We start from the raw sequence: 23,516 nt of genomic DNA, 5'->3' as shown, positions 1-23,516 counted from the left end.
TTATTTAGTCATTTTATTCCAAACCTCTCTATCAACATCTCTTTAGCAAAATACTTATTTAAATATTATCATAAATATTAAATATTTATTTATTAACTGTACACATTATAATAAGGTTCCATTTGTTAACTGTATTTAATGCATTAATTAACATTATCAATGAGCAGTACAATGTTAAATTTAAAATTGACATTTAAAAAAAATAAATGTAAAAAAAAAAAATAAATGTATAAAGTACTAGGAAATGTTGGAATCAGCAATAACTGTTATGTATGCATCAATATGCTTTAATAACACAAGTTATTTCTGTTACTTTATAGAGCAAACACCAGGAAGAACCGGAGATGTGACTGCACTGTTTTCATTGCTTTACTCGCAACACTGCAGACTGCAACAACAACAACGTACAACACGGGAGCGCACTCTAGTGGCCATCAGGTATCATAACATAAACTCAAATTCATTACATCTCCTCCCTTCTTAAATCGATCTACCCCATGTTTTTTTTTTTTTTTCTTTTTTTTTTACATTATAACACCAACTCAGATTGGGGAATAACAATTAATTAACAACCCTTAGATACACACCCTCAATCATATCAACTTATACACAAGACAACCAAATCTTAATTTCAAAAGGATGTAACACTTCTACACATTTTACCGTGTACATAACATGCAATACTTTACAGATCAAGTCTCTTTGGTGGTTTATGGTTTCTGGCAGGAAATCTTCTCACGTTCGGGAAGAAGCAAAAAGCTGGTTCCACAAGTTTGGTTACATGCTGATCTAGAGCATTTGATTCTGTGTCATTAAATGTTAAAGACAGTTCTTGTCCCTTATCATCTAGTGTTTGTTACATCTTATTTTCTGCTGGTAGTGATTCTGTGTTTTTTTTAACTTCTGGATGACAGTCTAATATTTCATCTTCAAGTCTTTTCCAGTTTTGTGCACTGTCTACTTGAACCATGTATGACACTGGTCCCAACTGTGAAGAAACTGTTCCAGCTTTCCATTTCTCCTCCTCCCGTCGATAATCTCTGACCAGCACTGAATCACCTACATCAGTGGTTTTCAACCTGTGGGCCGCGGCCCCCTAGTGGGTCGCCAATTACTTTTAAAATAAAGAATAATATTGTTAATATATGTAAAAATTTCTAAGTCATAACATAACATCCTTTCATATATATATATAATTAAATAACTAAAAATAAATACTAAACTGTCACTATGCTTCCACTATTTGAGCTCGCTAATTGGTTTAAGAATAAACCACCAATTTATCTTAGACATTTTTGCTGCATATGCTACAGAACAACAAATTCAAACATGCATAAATGGCTTACAGCATGTCCCCTCCTGACTGCTTGCTCTGCTGACTGTCTACCTGCTGCCGAGCTTTGCCTGGATCTTTTCCCGTTTTGCTGAGCGGTGCTAGGCCGAGTTATTTTCTGTTCATTTCCAGTCCGTTCTAGGGCTGTGTGATTAATCGAAATCGCCATAAAATAACGATTTGAGCATGCACAATTTCTAAATCACTTTATAGCACCATTTTTCACAGCCCTGACTTCCCGCAGTATGCTATCCGATCCAATCATGGAGACATGTTTTAAGTGCGCACAAGAACGTCTGGTTTTATGACAGAGCAAAGAAAATCTGCGTGCGAACATTATTTTATTGTGCTTTCGCGTTACAATAACGTGCTGCTGCTTCTGCACCGCTCACACATAAGCCTACTGTATACACACTGCGGAGTACCTGTGAACCTGTATAATGTATAACAAATCTATTTCAACACCTGAGGCACCGCTACAATTAGCTCTATGAACAATGCATGGCAAAAAAAATTTGCCATTAGGCTATACATTTTGTTATACCTTTACTATAGTGATTATTTTGACTTACAGTATGTCTGTTCTAGAGATGTTACAACCTTTTATTAAGGCTCTTATTGTTTTTCTTTAGGAAATATGTTTCAAATTCATCCTGAATGCATTAAGCATATATGGGTGTGCCAAAACAGTTACCAATCTAGTTTCTGAGTACTAAATTATTAACTTAATAATAGTTGGGTCAGTTAATTTTTTTGCAGTGGGCCGCGCAAACATATGTGTTTGGTTGTGTGGGCCGCGAGGTGAAAAAGGTTTGGAACCACTGACCTACATGAAAGTCTCTTTCTTTTGCATGGGAGCAACGGTAAGAACATTGAACTTTTTGTGCATGCTCCACACTTGGTTTCAGTAGATCCAGTTGTGTCCTCAATCTGCGACGCAAGAATAACATAGCAGGTGTTTCTTTTGTTGTGCTATGTGGTGTATTCCTGTACTGTAACAAGTAAGAGTCTAATCTCTGTTGTAGTGGTATTGGTTCTTTGGATGCTTTCAGTGAGTGTTTAAAAGTCTGTATGAAACGCTCGGCCAGACCGTTGGTGGCTGGATGGAAAGGTTCTGAGTGCAGATATTTTACACCATTTGTTTTCAGAAAATATCCAAAATCCTCTGAAGTAAATTGCGGCCCATTGTGCTAACTACGGTCTTAGGAATACTGTAGCGACTGAACAGACCACACAGAAATTGAATTGTCTTCAATGATGTTGTAGAATCCATCACATAAACTTCTGGCGATTTTGAGTGTGCGTCCACAACTACTAGAAACATTCGTCCATCAAATGGTCCTGCAAAATCGATGTGAATCCGCTGCCAAGGAGCTTCTGGCCATGTCCAGGGGTGTAAAGGTGAGAGACATGGAGTTTTTTGATTCTGTTGATAAGAGATGCAGGTCTTTGATTTTTCTTCAATTTGTGAATCGATATTTGGCCACCAAATGTAGCTACGTGCCAGAGCCTTCATTTCTACTACACCTGGATGTCCTGTGTGTAAATCCTCCAAAACTTGTTGTCTCAGATTCGGTGGAACAATGACCCATTGTCCCCCAATCAGACAGTCCTGCATTAGTGAGAGTTCCTCCTTCCTCGTGAGATATGGTTTTAGTGCATTTTCAGAGTTTTTGATAGGTGGGAATAATCCTGTGGATACCATCTCTTTTATACGACAGATAATCGGATCTGCTCAGGTTTCCATCCTTATGTCACTGCTGCACACTGGAAGTGCGTCCATATTTTTGTATGATGTAAGACTCCGCTGCCTGTCACTATGCTGAGCAGGCAGTGGCAATTGAGATAACCCATCAGCATTTCCATGGTCGTTAGCACTTCTATACTGAATTGTGTAATCATGTGCTGCCAGCAGAAGGGCCCATCTCTGAAATCTTGCCGCAGCCATGGATGGAGTTGCTTTGTTAGGATGGAGTATGGTGGTAAGTGGACGATGCTCTGTTAGTAATATAAAGTGATGTCCATATAGATAAGTGTGAAACTTCCTTACTCCGAAAATTATTCCTAGTGCCTCTCGCTCCAGTTGTGCTAATTTTATTCTGATTTATTTAGGGTTCGGGACACAAAGGCTATGGGTCTTTCCTGCCCATCCGGCATCGTGTGAACGTACAGCTCCCACCCCGTAGGGCGAAGCAACACAAGCCAAACGAAGTGGAAGTCTTGGGTTATAGTGTGTGAGTACGTTGGGTGTTAATAGCTGCGTTTTAACATCCAGAAACGCCTTCTCACACTCAGAAGACCACTTCCATTTTGCCTCTTTGTGTAGCATTGCATTCAGGGGGTGAATCAATGTGGAAAAGTTTGGCACGAATCTGGCATAGTGATTAACCAGTCCCAGAAAAGAGTTGGTTAATATTTATGGGAGCTGGTGCTTCTGCAATAGAACGCAGTTTGTTTGTGGACTTGCGAAGCCCTGATGCATTGATCATATGTCCCAGATACTCCAGTGAACTTTTGAAAAACTCACTCTTCTTTCTTTTAACACAAAGACCACATTTCTCCAGTCTACTCAACACAGCTTCCAGGTTAGACAGATGATGAGCATCGTCTTTTCCTGTGATTAGGATGTCATCAAAAAAAAAATGGACAAACGGTAGCCCTTGTAGCACTTGTTCCATAACTCACTGGAATATCGACGGGGCTGACATGAATGCCAAAGGATAAACTGTTATGTACAAACATCCCTGTTATATACAAACATCCCCCACATATGAAACATTTCTCTTTGGCCAATTCTGACGACACTGACATAGCATTTACTTTCACTGAATTGCTCAGATGCTGTGATTCTCTAGATACAGCCTCCATTGACATTGCTATATCCACAGCTTTTTAATACGTGAGCGTCGATTTAGTCAATAGCTTTTTCTGTATTGACTCGCTACTCAGGCCACACACTAATCTGTCTCTTAGTGCATCGAAACTAACCTCTAACCCTAACCCAAACTCACAGTGCTCCGCCAATCTCTTTAACACCGCAACATATCGTGCGACACTCTCCCCCTCTGCTTGATTTCTTTTATGAAATTTGAATCTCTCAGCAATCACAATGTGCCTGGGGGGTAAAATGTGCTTGCAGTGTGTTCACGATATCATCATATTCCATAGACCCGGGCTTATCTGGTGCAATGAGACTATGTAAGAGTCCACAAGTGGATGCCTCCATTACACTGAGAAACACTGACACTTTTTTCTTCGTTAATGTCATTGGCATCAACAAAGTGTTCTAAACGTTCTACATACATAGTCCATCGCTCTCTTGCCTAGTCGATCGAACATGTTGGTGCCGACACAATTTACCATGCTGTATTAATGTTAACTCAGCAACCGTTTGAACTATGAAAAACAAATCAAATTGCATCTGATAGAAGACAACATGCGCTTTAAGACAATATATGGCTTAATACGGTAACTGCATGCTTTCCCTCAGCAAATCACAGTGGCTTTCGGGGAGAGGGGGGAAGGGCGGATTTGAAGCGGGAGTTACAGAGCGCAGCAGGTTTGAAAGTTTGATATTGGAAGAAAGGTTTTTACAAGAGAGGAGGCTATTGATTTGATCTTTGATGACACCTGGGAAGAGGCTGAGCATGACTTTGGACAGAGTCTGTGTTTTCAGACTTTTTAGGAGGTGTGTGCTGCTGGCATTGTCAAGACGTGGACTGGTAAGTGAAGCTTAAGTTTCTTTCTGACGAATGGATGAGAAATGAGTTAAATAGTCAGACTCCGTGTTTCACACACTTATATGTGCGTTGCACACGTGTGCAAATGCATTTGTGCATGCATACATAACGTTACGTGTTTGTGCGTATGTAAGTGCATAGACATATCTGTGTGTGTGTGTGTATGCTAATGTGTGTATATGTGTATGTGAATGTGTGTATATGTGTGTATTCAAATGTATGTGTCTGTGTGTGTGTGTGAATATGTGCATGTGTATAATCTGTATGTGTGTGAGTGTGTGAATGAGTGTGTATGTATATGTGTGCATATGTGTATCTTATACAGTCTATGGTGTGTGAGCGAAAGTGTGTGTGTGTACATGCATGTGTGTATGCAAATGTGTGTGTACGTGCAAGCGTGTCTGTGTGCATGCATGCATTTATGTGTAGATCTGTATATTTGTGTATGTGTGTACGTGCATGCATGTGTGTGTGATTGTGTGTGCATGTGTGTTTGCATGCATGTGTTTGTGTGTGTGTAAGTAACTGCAAGCTTTATTTTTGTTATTTCATTGTTATTGTATAATTATTATTATTATAGTTTCTTTTTATCTTACTAGTAATTTGCTTTATAATGAAAAGTATTTTATGAACATATATAGTGAGTTTGTAACATAAGCTTCTTTTTTTTCCAGTGTGGCTTCTCCAGTTACTTACGAAGAAGCAAATGGGCCATCCATATCTAATACAACACCATCTCAGAGGGGCCTTGTTCGCAGCTGTAGCTGTACAATAAGTACATGGGGGGACTTGACACCTCCAACAAGATGCTTGGATAAAAGTAGCTGCACCAGAAAACAAGTGGTACATGACAATTTTCCAGCACTTCCTGGACATTGCAGTGACCAACAGCTTAATTTTACACAAAGAGCTGTGTGCCATCCACCATGACAAGCTCATGACACGGCAAAACTTTCAGGAGCTGCTAGCTGCTCCGCTCACAGGTGTTCCCCTGGATGGCAGCTTGAGAGAGATGCGATCATCTGCATGTTCCTGTGAATAATACTCAAGACCTTTCACAGAGTTGCATACAATGCAAAAGGAGCACCCCATGGAAGTGCCGGGAATGTGATGTGGGACTATGCTTGCAGTTAGGCAGTAACTTCTTCAGAGAGCACCACATTTAAATGACTGGATTGAAGGATCCAAAAACGCCTGGAGAACTGCAGTACAACAAATGGCTCCTGAGTGAAAACCGTGCAATCCAGTGTCTCAAAAAGACTTGTATATATGTATTATATTTCCTTTTTCAGTATTAAGTCATTTGATTATTTCGAGAGTTTTAAGATTTTTTCTAAATAAAAACCAGTACAATTTCTACCCGTTATAATTTTTTTTGTCTATTTCAATTATATATACTAACTCACCACACAAAATAATGTACAATAAGTATTATTTTCTGAAAGTCAATAATTATCTGGAAAAAAAAGACACCTTGGACTTGAAGATACCACATTGTGTAATAATTTTGAAACCGGCCTATTTTAGCTTTAGGTTCTAAGTTATTTCTGTTACTTTATAGAGCAAACACCAGGAAGAACGTCTTGGTTACGTATGTAACCCTCGTTCCATGAAGGAGGGAACGGAGACGTTACGAATGGAATCTCGCCCGAGAGCCCAATCACCTTCGAGTGGTACAAAACGAGCCAATGGTACACAAAGTACCTTGGTCTGCGTAATTCGCATCGCGAGCTCCGCCCCGCAGAAAGGGTATATAAGGAGCAACGCAAGCAACTCGCATTCAAGTCTCCGCTGAGTGATAGCACCCTGTCGTGAGGCCAGCACGAGTGAGGGCCTATAGCTCGCACAGAATACACTGGGTAGCATATTCCAGCTGGACATATGCTAGCAGGCTGCCTGCCCATGGGAGGACTTACAGAAAGCAGGTATCTACCAAGGTGGTGATACATAAGAACTCTGTGGTACCCAGCCTGCAGGGTGGAAGTTTCAACGACAGAGCTGGCAAGGGGCTTGCCAAGGGAAAGACACATGCTGCGGAGAGACTTACTGTGGACATACACACGTGGGATTACCCAGAAAGGGGAATTATGACACATGGAGGCACCTAGTCTCACACATGGCTGACCAAGGGGTATGTACGCAAGTGTTGGACATCAACAGTGCTGGAGGAACCCAGGGTTCTGACTGAGGAACTCACCTGAGGGGAATAGCGCACGCATCCAGTCCGCGGAGTGGAATGGCGCAGCAGGCGGATTGACACCGAGCAGGTCCTTACTGGCCCGAAGGGGCGAGTACCCGGGAGGATACAGGCTCTACACGGAGATTATAAAATCTCGCGAATGTGTTAGGTGTCGCCCAGCCCGCAGCTCTACAGATGTCTGCTAGCGAGGCGCCATACGCCAGCGCCCAGGAGGAACCTACGCTCCTAGTTGAGTGAGCTCTCACCCCTAGGGGGCATGGCAGGCCTCGAGCCTGATAAGCCAGGACAATAGCATCCACTATCCAGTGGGATAACCTCTGCTTGGAGACAGCCTTTCCCTTCTGCTGGCCTCCGTAACAGACAAAGAGCTGGTCTGTGGTCCTAAGGCACCGAGTTCTGTCCACGTAGGTGCGGAGCGCACGTACTGGACAGAGCAGCGCCAGGGCTGGGTCTGCCTCCTCCAGGGGCAGCGCTTGTAAGTTCACCACCTGATCCCTAAAAGGAGTGGTGGGAACTTTGGGCACGTACCCAGGCCGGGGTCTCAAGATAACGTGAGAGTTAGCCGGCCCGAATTCCAGGCACGCTTCTTCAACTGAAAATGCCTGCAGGTCCCCGACCCTCTTCACCGAAGCCAAAGCCGTCAGGAGCGCAGTTTTCAAAGATAAAAACTTTAGCTCTACTGAGAGCAAGGGTTCGAAGGGAGCTCTCTGCAGTGCTGATAGAACCACTGCGAGGTCCCAAGAGGGGACTTGCTGAGGGCGAGGCGGATTGAGCCTCCTTGCTTATGATCAGATCGTGCCTCCCAAGAGACTTACTTTCAACAGGGTCATGGTGAGCCGAAATGGCAGCCACATAGACCTTGAGGGTGGAAGGAGACAGCCTTCGTTCCAACCCCTCCTGAAGAAAGGAAAGCACTGACCCAATCGTGAATTTCCAGGAGTCCTCGCGTCGTGAAGAACACCAAGTGAGGTCCATGAGGACCTGCTCCTCGTCCTCCCTGATCTTGCACAACGTCTGTGCAAGAAGGCTCACTGGGGGAAACGCATACTTGCGCAGGCCCAGCGGCCAGCTGTGTGCCAGGGCGTCCATGCCGAGGGTGCCCTCGGTCAGGGAGTAAAACAACTGGCAGTGGGAATTTTCTGGAGAGGCAAAAAGGTCTACCTGAGCGTCTCCGAAGTGTTCCCAAATCAGCTGAACCGACTGGGGGTGAAGTGTCCATTCCCCGGGGCGAGACTGCTGCCATGAGAGCTCGTCGGCTGCATGATTGAGCCTGCCCGGAATGTGAATGGCACGAAGCAACCTCAGATGCTTGTGACTCTACAGGAGGAGATGGCGAGCGAGTTGCGACATGCGGTGGGAGCGTAGACCACCCTGATGGTTGATGTACGTTATGGTCGCAGTGTTGTCCGTACGGACCAGAACGTGCTTGTCCTTCAGCATCCCTGAAGTGGTGCAGAGCAAGACGTACTGCTAGCAACTCGAGGCAATTGACATGCCACTGAAGTCGGGGTCCTGTCCAGGAGCCTGACGCAGGAGCCCGTTGCACATGGCACCCCAGCCCGTGGCAGAGGCATCTGTTGATACAACAACATGTCTGGACACCGGTTCTAGGGGCACGCCGGCCCGTAGAAACGAGGGGTCCATCCACAGGGTGAAGTATCGGCGGCAGGCCGGAGTGATGGTCACTCAGAGTGTCCCCTGTTGCCATGCCCATCTCGGGACTCCGTCGTGAAGCCAGTGCTGAAGCGGTCTCATATGGAGTAGCCCGAGCAGTATGACTGCCGCCGCGGACGCCATATTCCCCAGGAGCCTTCAGTGGAACCGCTCTCTTGCCCTCGAATTGTCTCAGGCAATTCAGCAGTAACTGCGCGCACTCGTTCATAAGCTGGGCGAACATTGCGACCGAGTCTATTTCTAAACCGAGAAAAGAGATCCTCTGCACAGGGTAGAGCTTGCTCTTTTCCCAGTTGACCTGAAAACCCAGTCGGGCGAGGTGTCTGAGCACCAGATCCCTGTGCTCGCACAACATTTTCGAGAGTGAGCTAGGATCAGCCAGTCATCAAGGTATTTGAGGATACAGACACCTTGTTCCCTGAGAGGAGCCAGGGCTCCCTCCGCGACCTTCGTAAAGACGCGGAGAGACAGGGCCAACCCGAATGGGAGAACCTTGTACTGATATGCCTGCCCCTCGAAAGCAAACCGAAGAAACGGTCTGTGTCGAGGAAGAATGGAGACATGAAAGTACGCGTCCTTCAGGTCGATCGCTGCAAACCAGTCCATCGGACGAATGCATTCGAAAATGCGCTTGGGCGTTAGCATATTGAACGGGAGTCTGTGCAGAGCTCGGTTCAAGGCACGCAAGTCCAGGATTAGCCCTATCCCACCTGTCTTCTTGGGTACTATGTAGTAAGGGCTGTAAAAGCCGGACTTCATGTCGGCTGGAGGGACCGGCTCTATTGAGCCCTCTGCCAGCAGGGTCGCGACCTCCGCGCGCATGACAGGGGCATCTTTGCCCACCATTGTCGCGTGGACACCCCGAAACCTGGGGGGACGCCGGGTGAACTGAATCGCGTAGCCGAGCCTGAGCGTCCGGATGAGCCAGCGCGAAGGCCTGGGGAGCTCCGAACCAGCGGGGTCAAGGGGACTACAGGCATACCCACAGTGGGGCAGCGTGGTGGAGCAGACAGCCCCGGCATGGGAGGCATAGCGTCCCTTAGCGGGGGCGGAGTGCGGGCACTCGTCTGACTCCAAGTAGCAAAGAGGGCATGAGGAGGCAAAGCGTTCTTGGCCATCTTTGCATGGAAACTGGCAAGGGGAGAGGAGAACGAGAGCGGCGAGGCAGCACGTCGCCAACTGTTGTTCATAGCCTCTTGGGACCCGGAGGTGGAGGAAACAGCTCTTTTAGTGAAGGTTTGGGTACCATCTGCCGCAGGGCCAGTGGCGGAACAAAAAGAAAACTAGAACAAAGGATTCTCCCCCGGCCCTCCTCCGGGGGAAGGAGTGGTCCTGCTACCATCTCCTGATGAGCTGACGTCTCCAACTCCGGGTCGCCCGTCTCAGGAACGCCGCTTGGCCTGGCATTTGGCAGGTTTAGGGGCTGTAGCCTGGGTGAAGGCTGCTGCTGTGCCCGAGCGGGAATGGAGGAGGCCGCAGGGGGGCTCCCTTGGCGACGAGCAGGCTGAGGCAATTGTGCCGGCGGCGGGGTGGAAGCAGCAGTCGCCCGCTGGGGCAGGATGTGTCTGATGGCCTCAGACTGCTTCTGTGCAGCAGAGAACTGCTGGTTAAAGCTCTCTACCGCGTCGCCGAAGAGGCCATCCTGGGAGACCGGGGAGTTGAGGAGCTGAGCCCGATCAGACTCCCTCATGTCTGCCAGGTTCAGCCATAGGTGGCACTCCTGGACCACCAAAGTGGACATCACCTGACCCAAGGAACTCGCAGTGACCTTCGTCGCCAGGAGAGCGAGGTCGGTAGCAGTGCGCGCCTCCTGCAAAACCCCTGGGTAAGCACTGCCCTTGTGCAGCTGCCGGAGCAGCTTGGCCTGATAGACCTGAGGTGAGGCCATGGCATGCAAGGCAGAAGCGGCCTGGCCCGCAGCTCTGTAAGCCTTGGCCACAAGCGTGGATGAGAACTTACAGGCCTTGGAGGCTTGGGACCACCATGCTAAGCGGAGGTGCTCTGAGGACACAGTTGCATTGCAACAGAACGCTCCACCGGGGGAATCCCAGCATACCCCTTGGCCGCCCCGCCATCGAGGGCAGTGAAGGCAGAGAAAGGCTAAAATTGGCTGTTTTCACGCATTTTGTTTTTTTTTAGTATAAAATTATAACATAATGTGGTATCTTCAAGTGTAAGGTGTCATTATTGTCAGAAAAGTATAGGCTTTCAGGAAATTACAGTTATTGTACATTATTTTGTGTAATGAGTTAGTAAATAGAATTTAAATAGACAACAAAATTAAAAACGGGAAGAAATTGTACTGGTTTTAATTTAGAAAAAATTTGAAAACTCATGATCGAAAGAATCTAATGCCTCAATCTTGAAAAAGGAACTATAATACATATATACAAGTCTTTTTGAGACACTGGATTGCACAGTTTTCACTCAGGAGCCATTTGTGGTACTCCAGTTCTCCAGGCGTTTTTGGATCCTTCAATCCAGTCATTTAAATGTGGGGCTCTCTTGAAGCAGTTCCTTTCTAACTGCAAGCATAGTCCCACATCACATTCCTGGCACTTCCATGGGGTGCTCCTTTTGCATCGTATGCAACTTTGTGAAAGGTCTTGAGCATCACTCACAGGAACAGGCAGATGATCGCATCTCTCTCTTGGCCTGCCATCCAGGGGAACATTTGTGAGCGAGCAGCTAGCAGCTCCTGAAAGTTTTGCCGTGTCATGAGCTTATCATGGTGGATGGCACACAGCTCTTTGTGTAAAATTAAGCTGTTGGTCACTGCAATGTCCAGGAAGTGCTGGAAAATGGTCACATACGACTAGTTTTATGGGGCACCGACTTTGTTCTGAGCATCTTGTTGGAGGTGTCAAGTCCCCCCATGTACTTATTGTACAGCTATAGCTGCGACCCCGGCCCCGGCTCCTCTGAGATGGTGTTGTGTTCGATGTTTCTTCGTAGATAACTGGAGAAGCCAAACTAAAAAAAAAGCAACATGTTTTACAAACTCACTATATATGTACATAAAAATACTTTTCATTATGAAGCAGTTTATTAGTAAGATAAATTTTTAAAAAATAATATATACATATATAATAAATAAATAACTATAATAATAATACAATAAAATACTACAAATAAAGCCTGCAGTTACTTACACACATTTGCATACACACAATCACACACACATACATGCACCTACTCACACACAAATATACAGATATAGACATAAATGCATGCATGCATGCACAAAGCCACGCATGCACGTACACACACACATATTTGCATACACATCATAGACTGTATAAGATACACACATGCACACATACACAAACAGATACACATGCACACAGATACACACAAACATATATACACATACACACATTAGCAGTAGCACACACAAACACACACATAAACGTATGCAAAAAAGCATGGACACAAACACATACACATTCGCATACACACACACACACACGCACACACACCTTTACTTACACACACACACACACACACACAGAGAGAGAGATATGTCCATGCACTTACATACACACAGAAAATTATGTATGCATGCACACGCACCAATACACATAACGATAACATTACATGAGCAAATATGAACGCATGCATGCACATACACGCTTACAAATGTTTGCAACTCACATGTAAGTGTGTGAAACAGTGTTTTTTCGAACAGAAACACGGAGTCTGACTATTTTATTCATTTCTCATCGATTCATCAGACTCCGGTCCGATGAATCATGTTCAGCCTCTTCCCAGGTGTCATCAGAGATCAAATCAATCGCCTCTTCTCGTGTAAAACCTTTTTTCGCCATGTTTTTGTTAGTTTTTTGTTCCTATTTCACACTCTCAAACTTTCAAACCTGCTGCGCTCTGTATCTCCCGCTTTAACTCTGCCCTTCCCCCTCTCCCCGAAACCTGCTGTGATTTGCTGCTGGAAAGCATGCAGTTACCGTATTAAGCTGTATATTGTCTTAAAGCGCAAGCTATCCTCTATCAGATGCAACTTGATTTTTTTACATAGTGCAAACGATTGCTGAGTTATGAAAACATTAATAACGCATGGTAAATTGTGTCGGCGCCGACACTTTCGGTTTTAAAAGGTTAACCCCTTACTAGTAACCCCCCTTTTTTGGCATGGAGACCGAAATTACATACCCAAAATAAAAAGGTTTCTGCTCATGATTCTTTCTGACTAGATACATAATCAACCTTTGTTCACAAAGCTGACACTTTAAAGTTTACTGTTCAGGAATCAGAATCACTCAGACTGTTATGATAATAGAGATATATAAGCTCAAACATAAAAACAAAAATAAAAATATTAAAAACATATGTTTTAAATGTATTTAAAAAAATGTTGATGTAGGAAATGAGTTTGAAAACACAGTGTAGCTAAGGCCACAAGTCTTCCAAGACTTCATAAAAAATTTCATAATCGAATCTGTAAAACTGTGAATTTTATTAAATATTTTCTAAGGCCATGTCATGTGTGTTTTTAGAGAAGGCTAATCAGATTGATTTATGGCCCTTGTCATCTCTGTAAGATCTCACATGTAAACATTCCTGTGCTCTTTGTGTATGTTTCACTGTTGAAAACTGCCCGAATCATGATTGTATTGTTCTCACCAAACGGTTCTTTCACACCTCCGCTAAGTATGACACATTATCCGCATTATTCTTTTATCATTATTCTTTTGTTTTATTCCACCTTTATTAGCCTTGATTGTGGTTTTTCAGGCTTTACAAAGCAACAAAGCAGCGATCTCACTTCAGTCTCTCTTTGCATTTAGCCCTTATTTATCAAAAGTCTTACTATAAAAATACAACAAAACATTTTCTTACGACCTTACGTGAATTATTGAGACAAAAATGCATTATGAAGAAGAAAAGCACCTGCTATTAGTAGCATTGGTGCTAACGTTAGCATCAAGCTACATCTGACAATTTATGAAATTATTAGTACACTTTTACTCAAAACTCACTTTAAACCCCGATCGAGTGTTTATAATAACTTCCTTTAGCGATCAGGGGTGGAATTTGGTCGTTTACTGTTGTAAAAATATGTTATTTGTAGCCTTTTTCATCGCTGCACAAGTTAGCATTTCCGATGTACATTTTCGATTTTTTTTATAAAAACGCCCCAGATCTCAAGAAATTCTCATACCAAGCTTTACTATCGTAATCGCGGGTTTATTATTCGGATATTTTGTGTGTACAGAGGTGTTTCAGTGTTGTTTTGGCCAGATAACTACCAGGAAGTGTGCAGGAAGCATGTGACACGATGGGGCGGTGTCCAGATATGAAACTCTAAGATTGACGTTTGAAAGACCCAATCAGAGTCTGAGTCACACACCGCACGAGCTGTGACTACTGCACGCACACACAGATCGCTGGGAGAGGCTGTTTATCATCTGATCGCGTAAATCCGTGGAAAATGAATAGAAATGACGATTCTGTCTGAAGAAATATGAAGTAAACATCAGTAAATATATCCATATATCTCCGCAGATATGCATCTTTGGTCTGTAAATCCTTATTGACGCTGTTCAGTGAGTCTATGTGAACACAAATAAACCGCTCTTGACGTGACTGAATATGAGTGAGTTGTGAATTTCTATTCAAAATGTGGCATAATACGGATTTATTATTTTGCACTCCTGACATAAATCACTAAATATCTGTCACTGCAACAATGTTTTATCAAAATATTGGTCAAATATCGAAGCTTGAGTCTTTAAACTTTCCATTGATGCACAGTTTGTCCAGATGAAGTAAGACAGTGATGTTTAATGTGCTGTGAAAGTGAAACAATAATAAACTGGGGCCGTCAGCGATGTTTGCACGCAAAGGGGTTAAAGGTGCCTTCCATGAACTAGTTACTTCCTGGTGCACTTCCGGGAAGAAAGGAACCAGAGGGGGGTGCTGGCGATCCACATGAGCAGCCCCCAGGAACCTATCATCCAGCCTCGAGCGCTCGGGACAGGGTGGAGGATTCCACTCAAGCCCGATGCTCTCCACTGCCCGGGAAAGCACGGCCGTCAGCTCGGGATTCGACTTGGACAACGCTGGCACTCCCGAGGGAGGCAACGCAGCCGAACCCTCATGCCCGCCTTGTGATGTGGCGATCAACATACGTTCCTCTGCGCGAGCCCCGAATGAGATGTCAGGAGCCTGAGAGGGTCCAGCAAACTAATCCGGGAACTCAACCGGCTGCGGCGTATGTGAGGGGGGTGTGGCCCGAGGAGTTGCTCTTTGGGGAATGCCCACACAGTAACCCTCAGATCACCCTGGCCACCAGCCGAAGTAGCCCTCTTACGAGAAGAAGAGCTAGAACGGGGTGTGGCAGAGGGGACTCTATACCTTTTAAGGTAATCGAGTCTCGATCTCAAAGCCGAGATGGTCATGTCCCCGCAATGAGAACATGAGCCATCCACGAACGCAGTCTCAGCGTGCTGGAAACCCAGACACGTGACACAGCGATCGTGACCGTCACGAGGAGCGATATATTGACCGCACCCAGAAACACAAGGGCGAAATGACATCTTTAAAAAGACGCAAATCGGCCCGTATCTCTTTTTGTGAGAGAAATTGCTCTTTTAGGGGTGTTGAAGCGCTCAGGGGAAAGCGGGAGCTATCGCAGGAAACCCAGACAAACTGCTGAATCGCTCCGTCACACCAACACCAGCTCTTGCTTGTAAACCGGTGATTGCAGCAAGCGATGTACTCGGCTCCGAAGCGAAAGCTTGAATGCGAGTTGCTTGCGTTGCTCCTTATAATACCCACTCTGCGGGGCGGAGCTCGCGATGCAAATTCCGCAGACCAAGGTACTTTGTGTACCATTGGCTTGTTTTGTACCACTCGAAGGTGATTGGGCTCTCGGGCGAGATTCCATTCGTAACGTCGAACGTGACTGACTGAAAGGGAACCGGATATGTGACTGCACTGTTTTCACTGCTTTACTCGGCAGACTGCAACAACAACAACTTACAACTCGGGAGCGCACTCTAGTGGCCATCATGTAGCATTACATAAACTCAAATACATTACAATACATCACAATAACTAAGACTGTTTTCACATATAGTCTGACCTACTACAAATTATGGAAGATGAAGTGGACAGGGAAGGGGATGAGGAAGAGCTTTAGCATTTAGCAAATCAACTCCCTTTTTTCTCAGATAAGATAGTGACAGTTCTAAAATGTTTCTTTATTCCTAACTTTTTTTTTATTCACAATAAGCTGTATTTCATTGTTCACTTTCAGTGATGATTGTTTTTGTGTTTTTTTTAAAGAATTTTATAATTTTTATTCCATGCTCTGTCTGAATATTATTCTGATTGGCTGGCAGGTGTACATTAAAATCACACACAGGTTCAAGTCAGTTTAATCACTGTTCTATATTAATTTACTGCTTTGACACACACACACACACACACACACACACACACACACACTGGCACATAGAAACATTAAAGAGCACAGAAACGCTGCCTCACAACTTTTATTGATAAATAGCTTAGATACTTCAAAAACAGCAATTTTTACCTCCTCTTCGCTTAGAAATAAGATTAAGAATTAGCGATTAACTAAACTCACACTAAACGAACATCTGGAGGTACTTTGCCTCAATGTCGCGTGTTAAAACTGTAATGGACAACTAGTGATACATTTACGATACAAAACTAATTTGTTGTCATTTTTGTAGTTAATTGAAACATTTAATAATAGACAAACCAAGTTACATCTGGAAATAATATAAACTATACATAAAAATTAACTTCTTAACTTCAAGCATTACTTCCAGTGTTGTTCCACACTAGGGCTGTCAATGAATATTCTAAATTCAAATATATATTCAAATCGTTTTAGAAAAATTAATTTCGAAGGTGAAAATTTATATTTGAATACAAAAAAAATTGCGAAGAAATGCCCGTGGTAGTAGAGGCGTGACTGTCTGCTTTGAGGGTTCAGGGACAGGTCACAAGAGTCTCACTGTCTGGCACAACGTCACTACTGAAGTTGACGCATCTTGCATGGAAGATGGCAGAACGTGCAGAGCTCAACTTGACCGCAGTAGAGAAATCGATTTTAACCCCCTCAAAATCTAAAAAGCCTTGTCTGAAAGTACTTTGGATTTTGGTCGGTAGGAAGTAAAATTGTTGAGTCGTGAGAAAAAGTTGTATGAAAGCTATGTAATATACAGTTAGCATACCATTCGACCACTAGCAACATGAGGTCACATCTCGAAAATGTGCATCCAAATGAGCAAGGCGTAATGTGTGGAACTCCTGCTAAACAGTCACGTCTTGACTCTTACTTTGCATCACCTGCCACAAGCTCTTTGTCTGCAACAGGACAAGAGGCCATAACGGAGAAATTAATTTAGTTCATTTCTAAGGACATGAGACCGATCAGTATCGCGGATGGGGCAGGCTTCAGTGAGTTCTGTCAAGCAATGGAACCGAGGTACCATATCCCTAGCCGTGGAACACTCGTCAATAGAATTGTAGAAGTGTATAACAGCACCTAAGACAAAATAAAGGAATCAATCAAAGACAAAGATGTGGCTCTTACCACAGATGGGTGGGCATCCGTAGCGACAGTATCCTATGTTACAGCAAGACCTATTGGATAAATGATGAATGGGGAATGCTTAACAATGTGCTAAAAACAAAAGAGCTTAATATAAGGTAAGGCACACTGCAGAGAATGTAGGTGAATGCATTCAAGAGATCTTTGTTTCAAGAGATCTGTGATTTCCATCACAACAGACAATGCCACTAATTACATCAATGCAGTAGAGAGACATCTTCAAAAGGTAAATATACCATGTGTGGCGCACACAATAAACTTGGCTGTGCGTAAAGGGCTCGGGGTCAGAACCATTGAAATCCCCATTAATAGGCTGAAAATGGCGGCCTCAAATTTCAGCAAATCTTCCACCGACAGCTACTTCCTTCAGCAGAAACAACAACTTTTGGGATTGAAAACTGAGAAGCTGATTAACGACTGTCCGACGCGATGGAACAGTAAATATGAAATGATCTGCCGTGCATCGGAGCAGCAAGCAGCTGTGTCTGCTGTCATCTTTGAGAAAAAAACTGTCAAGAATGGAGCTGACCACAAGCAAATGGTCCCTTATTCTCTTAATGTCTATATTCTAATAATTAGGGCTGTAACAATATGAATTTGAAATTGCGACACACACCCTATTTGAAGTTATCATTATAAATTATAATTTTATCATTATAAAAGCCTTTATTTAAAGTTAATTTCGTTTTGTATTGAATATATCTAAATCAAAATGTCTACTCTTAAACAGAAGCAATTCAAAGTTCACGAAAGAACACAGACTGCTCTCTGCTTATGAAATGTGCATTTCTCTCAGGCGCGTTCACTACTGTGAAGCGAGTCAGTAGCCAGCTTCATCTTTGCAGCCACTGACACAGAAAACACTTGTTTATTAATAAATAATTAACATGTTTCCTTGCTATATTTTACATATTCATAATCATTACTTTTTTTGCCAGTTATTTGTGACAGCTTTTAGGTTCTTTTTTGGCAGGGGCAATGAAAATTAGCATCATTACATTCCACCACTCTCCGTAATAGGCTGGACAAATGCAAAACTGTCCTAATATATATTTTTTAAATAGGTAGAATGATTGCCCCAATTTACTTTGTGAGAATGTTAATAAGCTGGACAAATGCAAACCTGTCCCAATATCAATGCATTATATTTACTTAATTTATTGCAGGTGCAAGAGGTCCTTAAACCCTTTAAAGTGGCAACAGAAGCACTTTCAACTGACAAATATCCAACAGCGTCGGCTGTACTGCCTTTGATACATGTTCTACTCGCTCAACTGAACAAGCGAACGCCAGACGAACCTGTATTGTCAGAGATGAAGACAAAGATCGTCATAGATCTTGAGAAGCGTTATAGTGTGGAAAAGGGCGCATTTATGCTGCTTAACAAAGCAAGTTACCTGGATCCACGCTTTCATCGCCTCGTTCTTTTGAAAGAGGAGCAGAGACGGCAGGTGCAGGTGGCTATACTAGAGCAGATGAAACAAGTGAATGTGGCAGGAGGCACAGGTAGTGAGGCCACTCCCGGACAACCCCGTGATCAGCAACCCGCTGAGAAAACCGCGTTATCTGCTATGGGCTGTCTCTTCGGAGTCACGTATTGCACGGACAGCCCAGACCAGGACATCAATCTGTTGCTTCAAAAAGAGATGTTGATGTATGAACAAGAGTCTCCAATACTTTCTCAACAGATCCTCTCATGTGACGGAAAACTTTGGGCTTTGGGAGATACCCTCAGATCGCCCAGATGGCAAAGAAATATCTCTCTATCCCCGGATCCTCAGTGCGCTCTGAACGCGTCTTTTCCTCCGCTGGGAATATAGTAAACAAAAAGAGATCAGCAATGGCCCCTTCAAATGTGGATGTGGCGAGTGGGGCGGGGCCGAGAGGCGTGGGAACGAGGAGTGAGGCCAGGTGTAGTGATTGAAGATGAGCTGCACCTGCGCCCCACCACCAGTATCGAGTCCCACGTAGGAGATGGAAGGATATAAAACTGGAGCGACGACCGTGAAGGAAGAGAGAGGACCAGGCCTGGGACATTATTTTATGTTTGCTTTTTATTTATGCGCACCAGTCGTCCGTGAGGGGCTGGTGCGCTGTTTTGTACTTATTTTTTGATTATTAAAATGTTTTGATTGTGCGCCGGTTCCCGCCTCCTTCTTGCCGATGATTGCAAAGGTTGTATCGTTACAGTGGACTATCTTGCGTTTTTGGCAAATAACCTGTAGGCCTTCAGACCTATAAGACCTGACGGTGACAGGCCAGCTAACAGGGAACGTTCCCATAACTTTCACTAACATTATGTAAAAGTTATGTAAATGTTAGAAAAAAAACGTTCCTGACATAATGTTTCTGGAACAGTCTTATAATGTTTTCATAGTTAAAAAAACAATTGTCGTAACATTGAGGGAAAACGTTCTCATAACAACGTTCTTGTAACATCTTTATGATGTTATTTTTAATTGACTGATGTTCTCAGAATGTTGAGCGAAAACGTTCCCATAACAACGTTCTTGTTGTCTTTATGATGTTATTTTTGATTGACTGATGTTCTCATAACGTTGAGGGAAAACGTTCCCATAACAACGTTATTGTTACTTCTTTATGATGTTATTTTTAATTGCCTGATGTTCTCAGAATGTTGAGGGAAAACGTTCCCATAACAACGTTCTTGTAACATCTTTATGATGTTATTTTTACCTGACTGATGTTCTCAGAATGTTGAGGGGAAAAGTTCCCATAAAAACGTTCTTGTAACGTCTTTATGTTGTTATTTTTACCTGGCTGATGTTCTCAGAATGTTGAGCGAAAACGTTCCCATAACAACCTTCTTGTAACGTCTTTATGATGTTATTTTTAATTGACTGATGTTCTCACAATGTTGAGGGAAAACGTTCCCATAACAACGTTCTTGTAACGTCTTTATGATGTTATTTTTACTTGACTGATGTTCTCATAATGTTGAGCGAAAACGTTCCCATAACAACGTTCTTGTAACGTCTTTATGATGTTATTTTTAATTGACTGATGTTCTCAGAATGTTGAGCGAAAACGTTCCCATAACAATGTTCTTGTTATGTCTTTATGATGTTATTTTTGATTGACTGATGTTCTCATAACGTTGAGGGAAAACGTTCCCATAACAACGTTCTTGTTACTTCTTTATGATGTTATTTTTAATTGCCTGATGTTCTCAGAATGTTGAGGGAAAACGTTCCCATAACAACGTTCTTGTAACATCTTTATGATGTTATTTTTACCTGACTGATGTTCTCAGAATGTTGAGGGGAAAAGTTCCCATAAAAACGTTCTTGTAACGTCTTTATGTTGTTATTTTTACCTGACTGATGTTCTCAGAATGTTGAGCGAAAACGTTCCCATAACAACCTTCTTGTAACGTCTTTATGATGTTATTTTTAATTGACTGATGTTCTCATAATGTTTAGCGAAAACGTTCCCATAACAACGTTCTTGTTACGTCTTTATGATGTTATTTATACTTGACTGATGTTCTCAGAATGTTGAGGGAAAACGTTCCCATAACAACGTTCTTGTAACATCTTTATGATGTTATTTTTACTTGACTGATGTTCTCAGAATGTTGAGCGAAAATGTTCCCATAACAACCTTCTTGTAACGTCCTTTATGATGTTATTTTTACTTGACTGATGTTCTCAGAATGTTGAGGGAGAACATTCCCATAACAACGTTCTTGTAACGTCTTTATGATGTTATTTTTACTTGACTGATGTTCTCATAATGTTGAGCGAAAACGTTCCCATAACAACGTTCTTGTAACGTCTTTATGATGTTATTTTACTTGACTGATGTCCTCAGAATGTTGAGCGAAAACATTCCCATAACAACGTTCTTGTAACGTCTTTATGATGTTATTTTTAATTGACTGATGTTCTCATAATGTTGAGCGAAAACGTTCCCTTAACAATGTTCTTGTTACGTCTTTATGATGTTATTTTTACTTGACTGATGTTCTCAGAATGTTGAGGGAAAACGTTCCCATAACAACCTTCTCGTAACGTCTTTATGATGTTATTTTTACTTGACTGATGTTCTCAGAATGTTGAGCGAAAACGTTCCCATAACAACCTTCTTGTAACGTCTTTATGATGTTATTTTTAATTGACTGATGTTCTCAGAATGTTGAGGGAAAACGTTCCCATAACAACGTTCTTGTAACGTCTTTATGATGTTATTTCATAATGTTAAACAAATACATTCTTAAAACACCATTATTGGAGTGGTTTCATATTCGAAGTAATGGCAACAGAAATTACAAGTGTGACAAGTATAGTAGACTAGGCGGTCCCACTTAATATTAGGTGGCCTTAACTACTATGTACTTACATAAAATAATAAGTACAATGTACTTATTGTGTTCATATTGCATTGTAAAACACTTTTGCTGCTTTTGAGGTGGGATAGGGGTAAGGTTAGGGAGAGGGTTGGAGGTATGGGTACAAGTTTAAGGGTGGGTTAAGGTGTAAAGTATGGGTCAACAGTGTAATTATAAATGTAATTACAGAAATTAAATACAGATCTAATTACATGTTGTTGTTTTTTAAATATAAGTACAATGTAAAAACATGTATGTACACAATTAGTACATTGTACTAAATTATTAATTAAAATGTAAGTACATAGTAGTTCGAACCCAATCGAAGGGTTGTGAGTTCTAGTCTCGGGCTGGACGGAATTGTGGGTGGGGGGAGTGCATGTACAGTTCTCTCTCCACCTTCAATACCACGACTTAGGAGCCCTTGAGCAAGGCATCGAACCCCCAAATGCTCCCCGGGCGCCGCAGCATAAATGGCTGCCCACTGCTCCGGGTGTGTGCTCACAGTGTGTGTGTGTGTTCACTGCTCTGTGTGTGTGCATTTCGGATGGGTTAAATGCAGAGCACAAATTCTGAGTATGGGTCACCATACTTGGCTGAATGTCACTTCACTTTTTTTTTTTTTTTTTCTTTTTTTTTTAGTTAAGGCCACTTGGCCTGCACACACTGCTTAAAACATTTAGTTATAAAGAAATTATAAATATAATTAAGTATCGATACTTTGCAGAAAATATCGATACCACAATAGAAGCTTCTGAGTATCGATATATCGATACTGCACATCCCTAATGTCTACCTCTGAGGCCAGATCGCAGCCATTCTAACAGGTGAGTCGATTACACAGTAGGTTGTGTTTTTTTTTCTTTAATATGCAAATTTGTATGACCGGGTAGCTAAATAGTTTAGAAGCTTGCAGTTATTTATGCGGGAGACAATTAACTTATAGGCTAACGTTATTTGTTGTTGTGTGGGATTTATTTTGAAGGCCTTTGTTAAATTGAACTCCTATTTGTGTGCAGACAGGCTTTGCCGCTTTATATTTGATAAGTTACTGAATCTTACACGTTTCATAACATTCAGTTTTAACGCAAAATACGTATTAATTAACATTAGCCATGTTTCCACTGTAGGGCCAACAGCAAGTGCATTACTACACAAGTCAGAAATATATTAATATGCCATGTTAAAGGATACATACTTGCTTAAAGGCCATTAATGTCTTACAAACATTTTTTTTATGCCTGTAAATGTCATAATCACTCAACTGGATAAAATCAGGTTATTGTAATTGCTATACTTTTCTGTGACAGTTAGTTGCACATGTAGGCTAATTAGACAATTAATCAGCAAAATTTCAATACTTACAGTTATCTCTCTCTCTTTCTCTCTTACAGTTACTTTTCAAAGGTTTCTCAAACATGGAGTCTGACATGAACAGGGTATGATTTTTTTATTTTATTATTACAAAAAGAGAGTGGTAAGTACTTCAAGGTTGTAAGAGTTTGCACTTGGAACACAGTGTCATATGCATTGTTGTAACTCCAGCTGTGTGTGATCTTTGTAGAGGTGAAGTGGGCTAAGCACAGCACAACAAACCAAACACCAAAGGA

General features: G+C 42.6%; 1 protein-coding gene across 1 annotated transcript; it reads right to left on the bottom strand.

Moving 5' to 3' along the window:
• Positions 1–369: 369 nt before the first annotated feature.
• Positions 370–3,038, bottom strand: LOC127970802 (uncharacterized protein K02A2.6-like). The gene is given in 3 exon segments (XM_052573542.1): positions 370–388; positions 2,327–2,522; positions 2,525–3,038. Coding segments are annotated over 3 exon segments (729 nt in total).
• Between the last annotated feature and the right edge of the window lie 20,478 nt (positions 3,039–23,516).

Source organism: Carassius gibelio, chromosome A4 (assembly GCF_023724105.1).
Source record: "Carassius gibelio isolate Cgi1373 ecotype wild population from Czech Republic chromosome A4, carGib1.2-hapl.c, whole genome shotgun sequence".
NCBI lineage: Eukaryota > Metazoa > Chordata > Actinopteri > Cypriniformes > Cyprinidae > Carassius > Carassius gibelio.
Note: the sequence above shows the minus strand (reverse complement) of the source record. Positions and strands in the feature narration are given on the sequence as shown.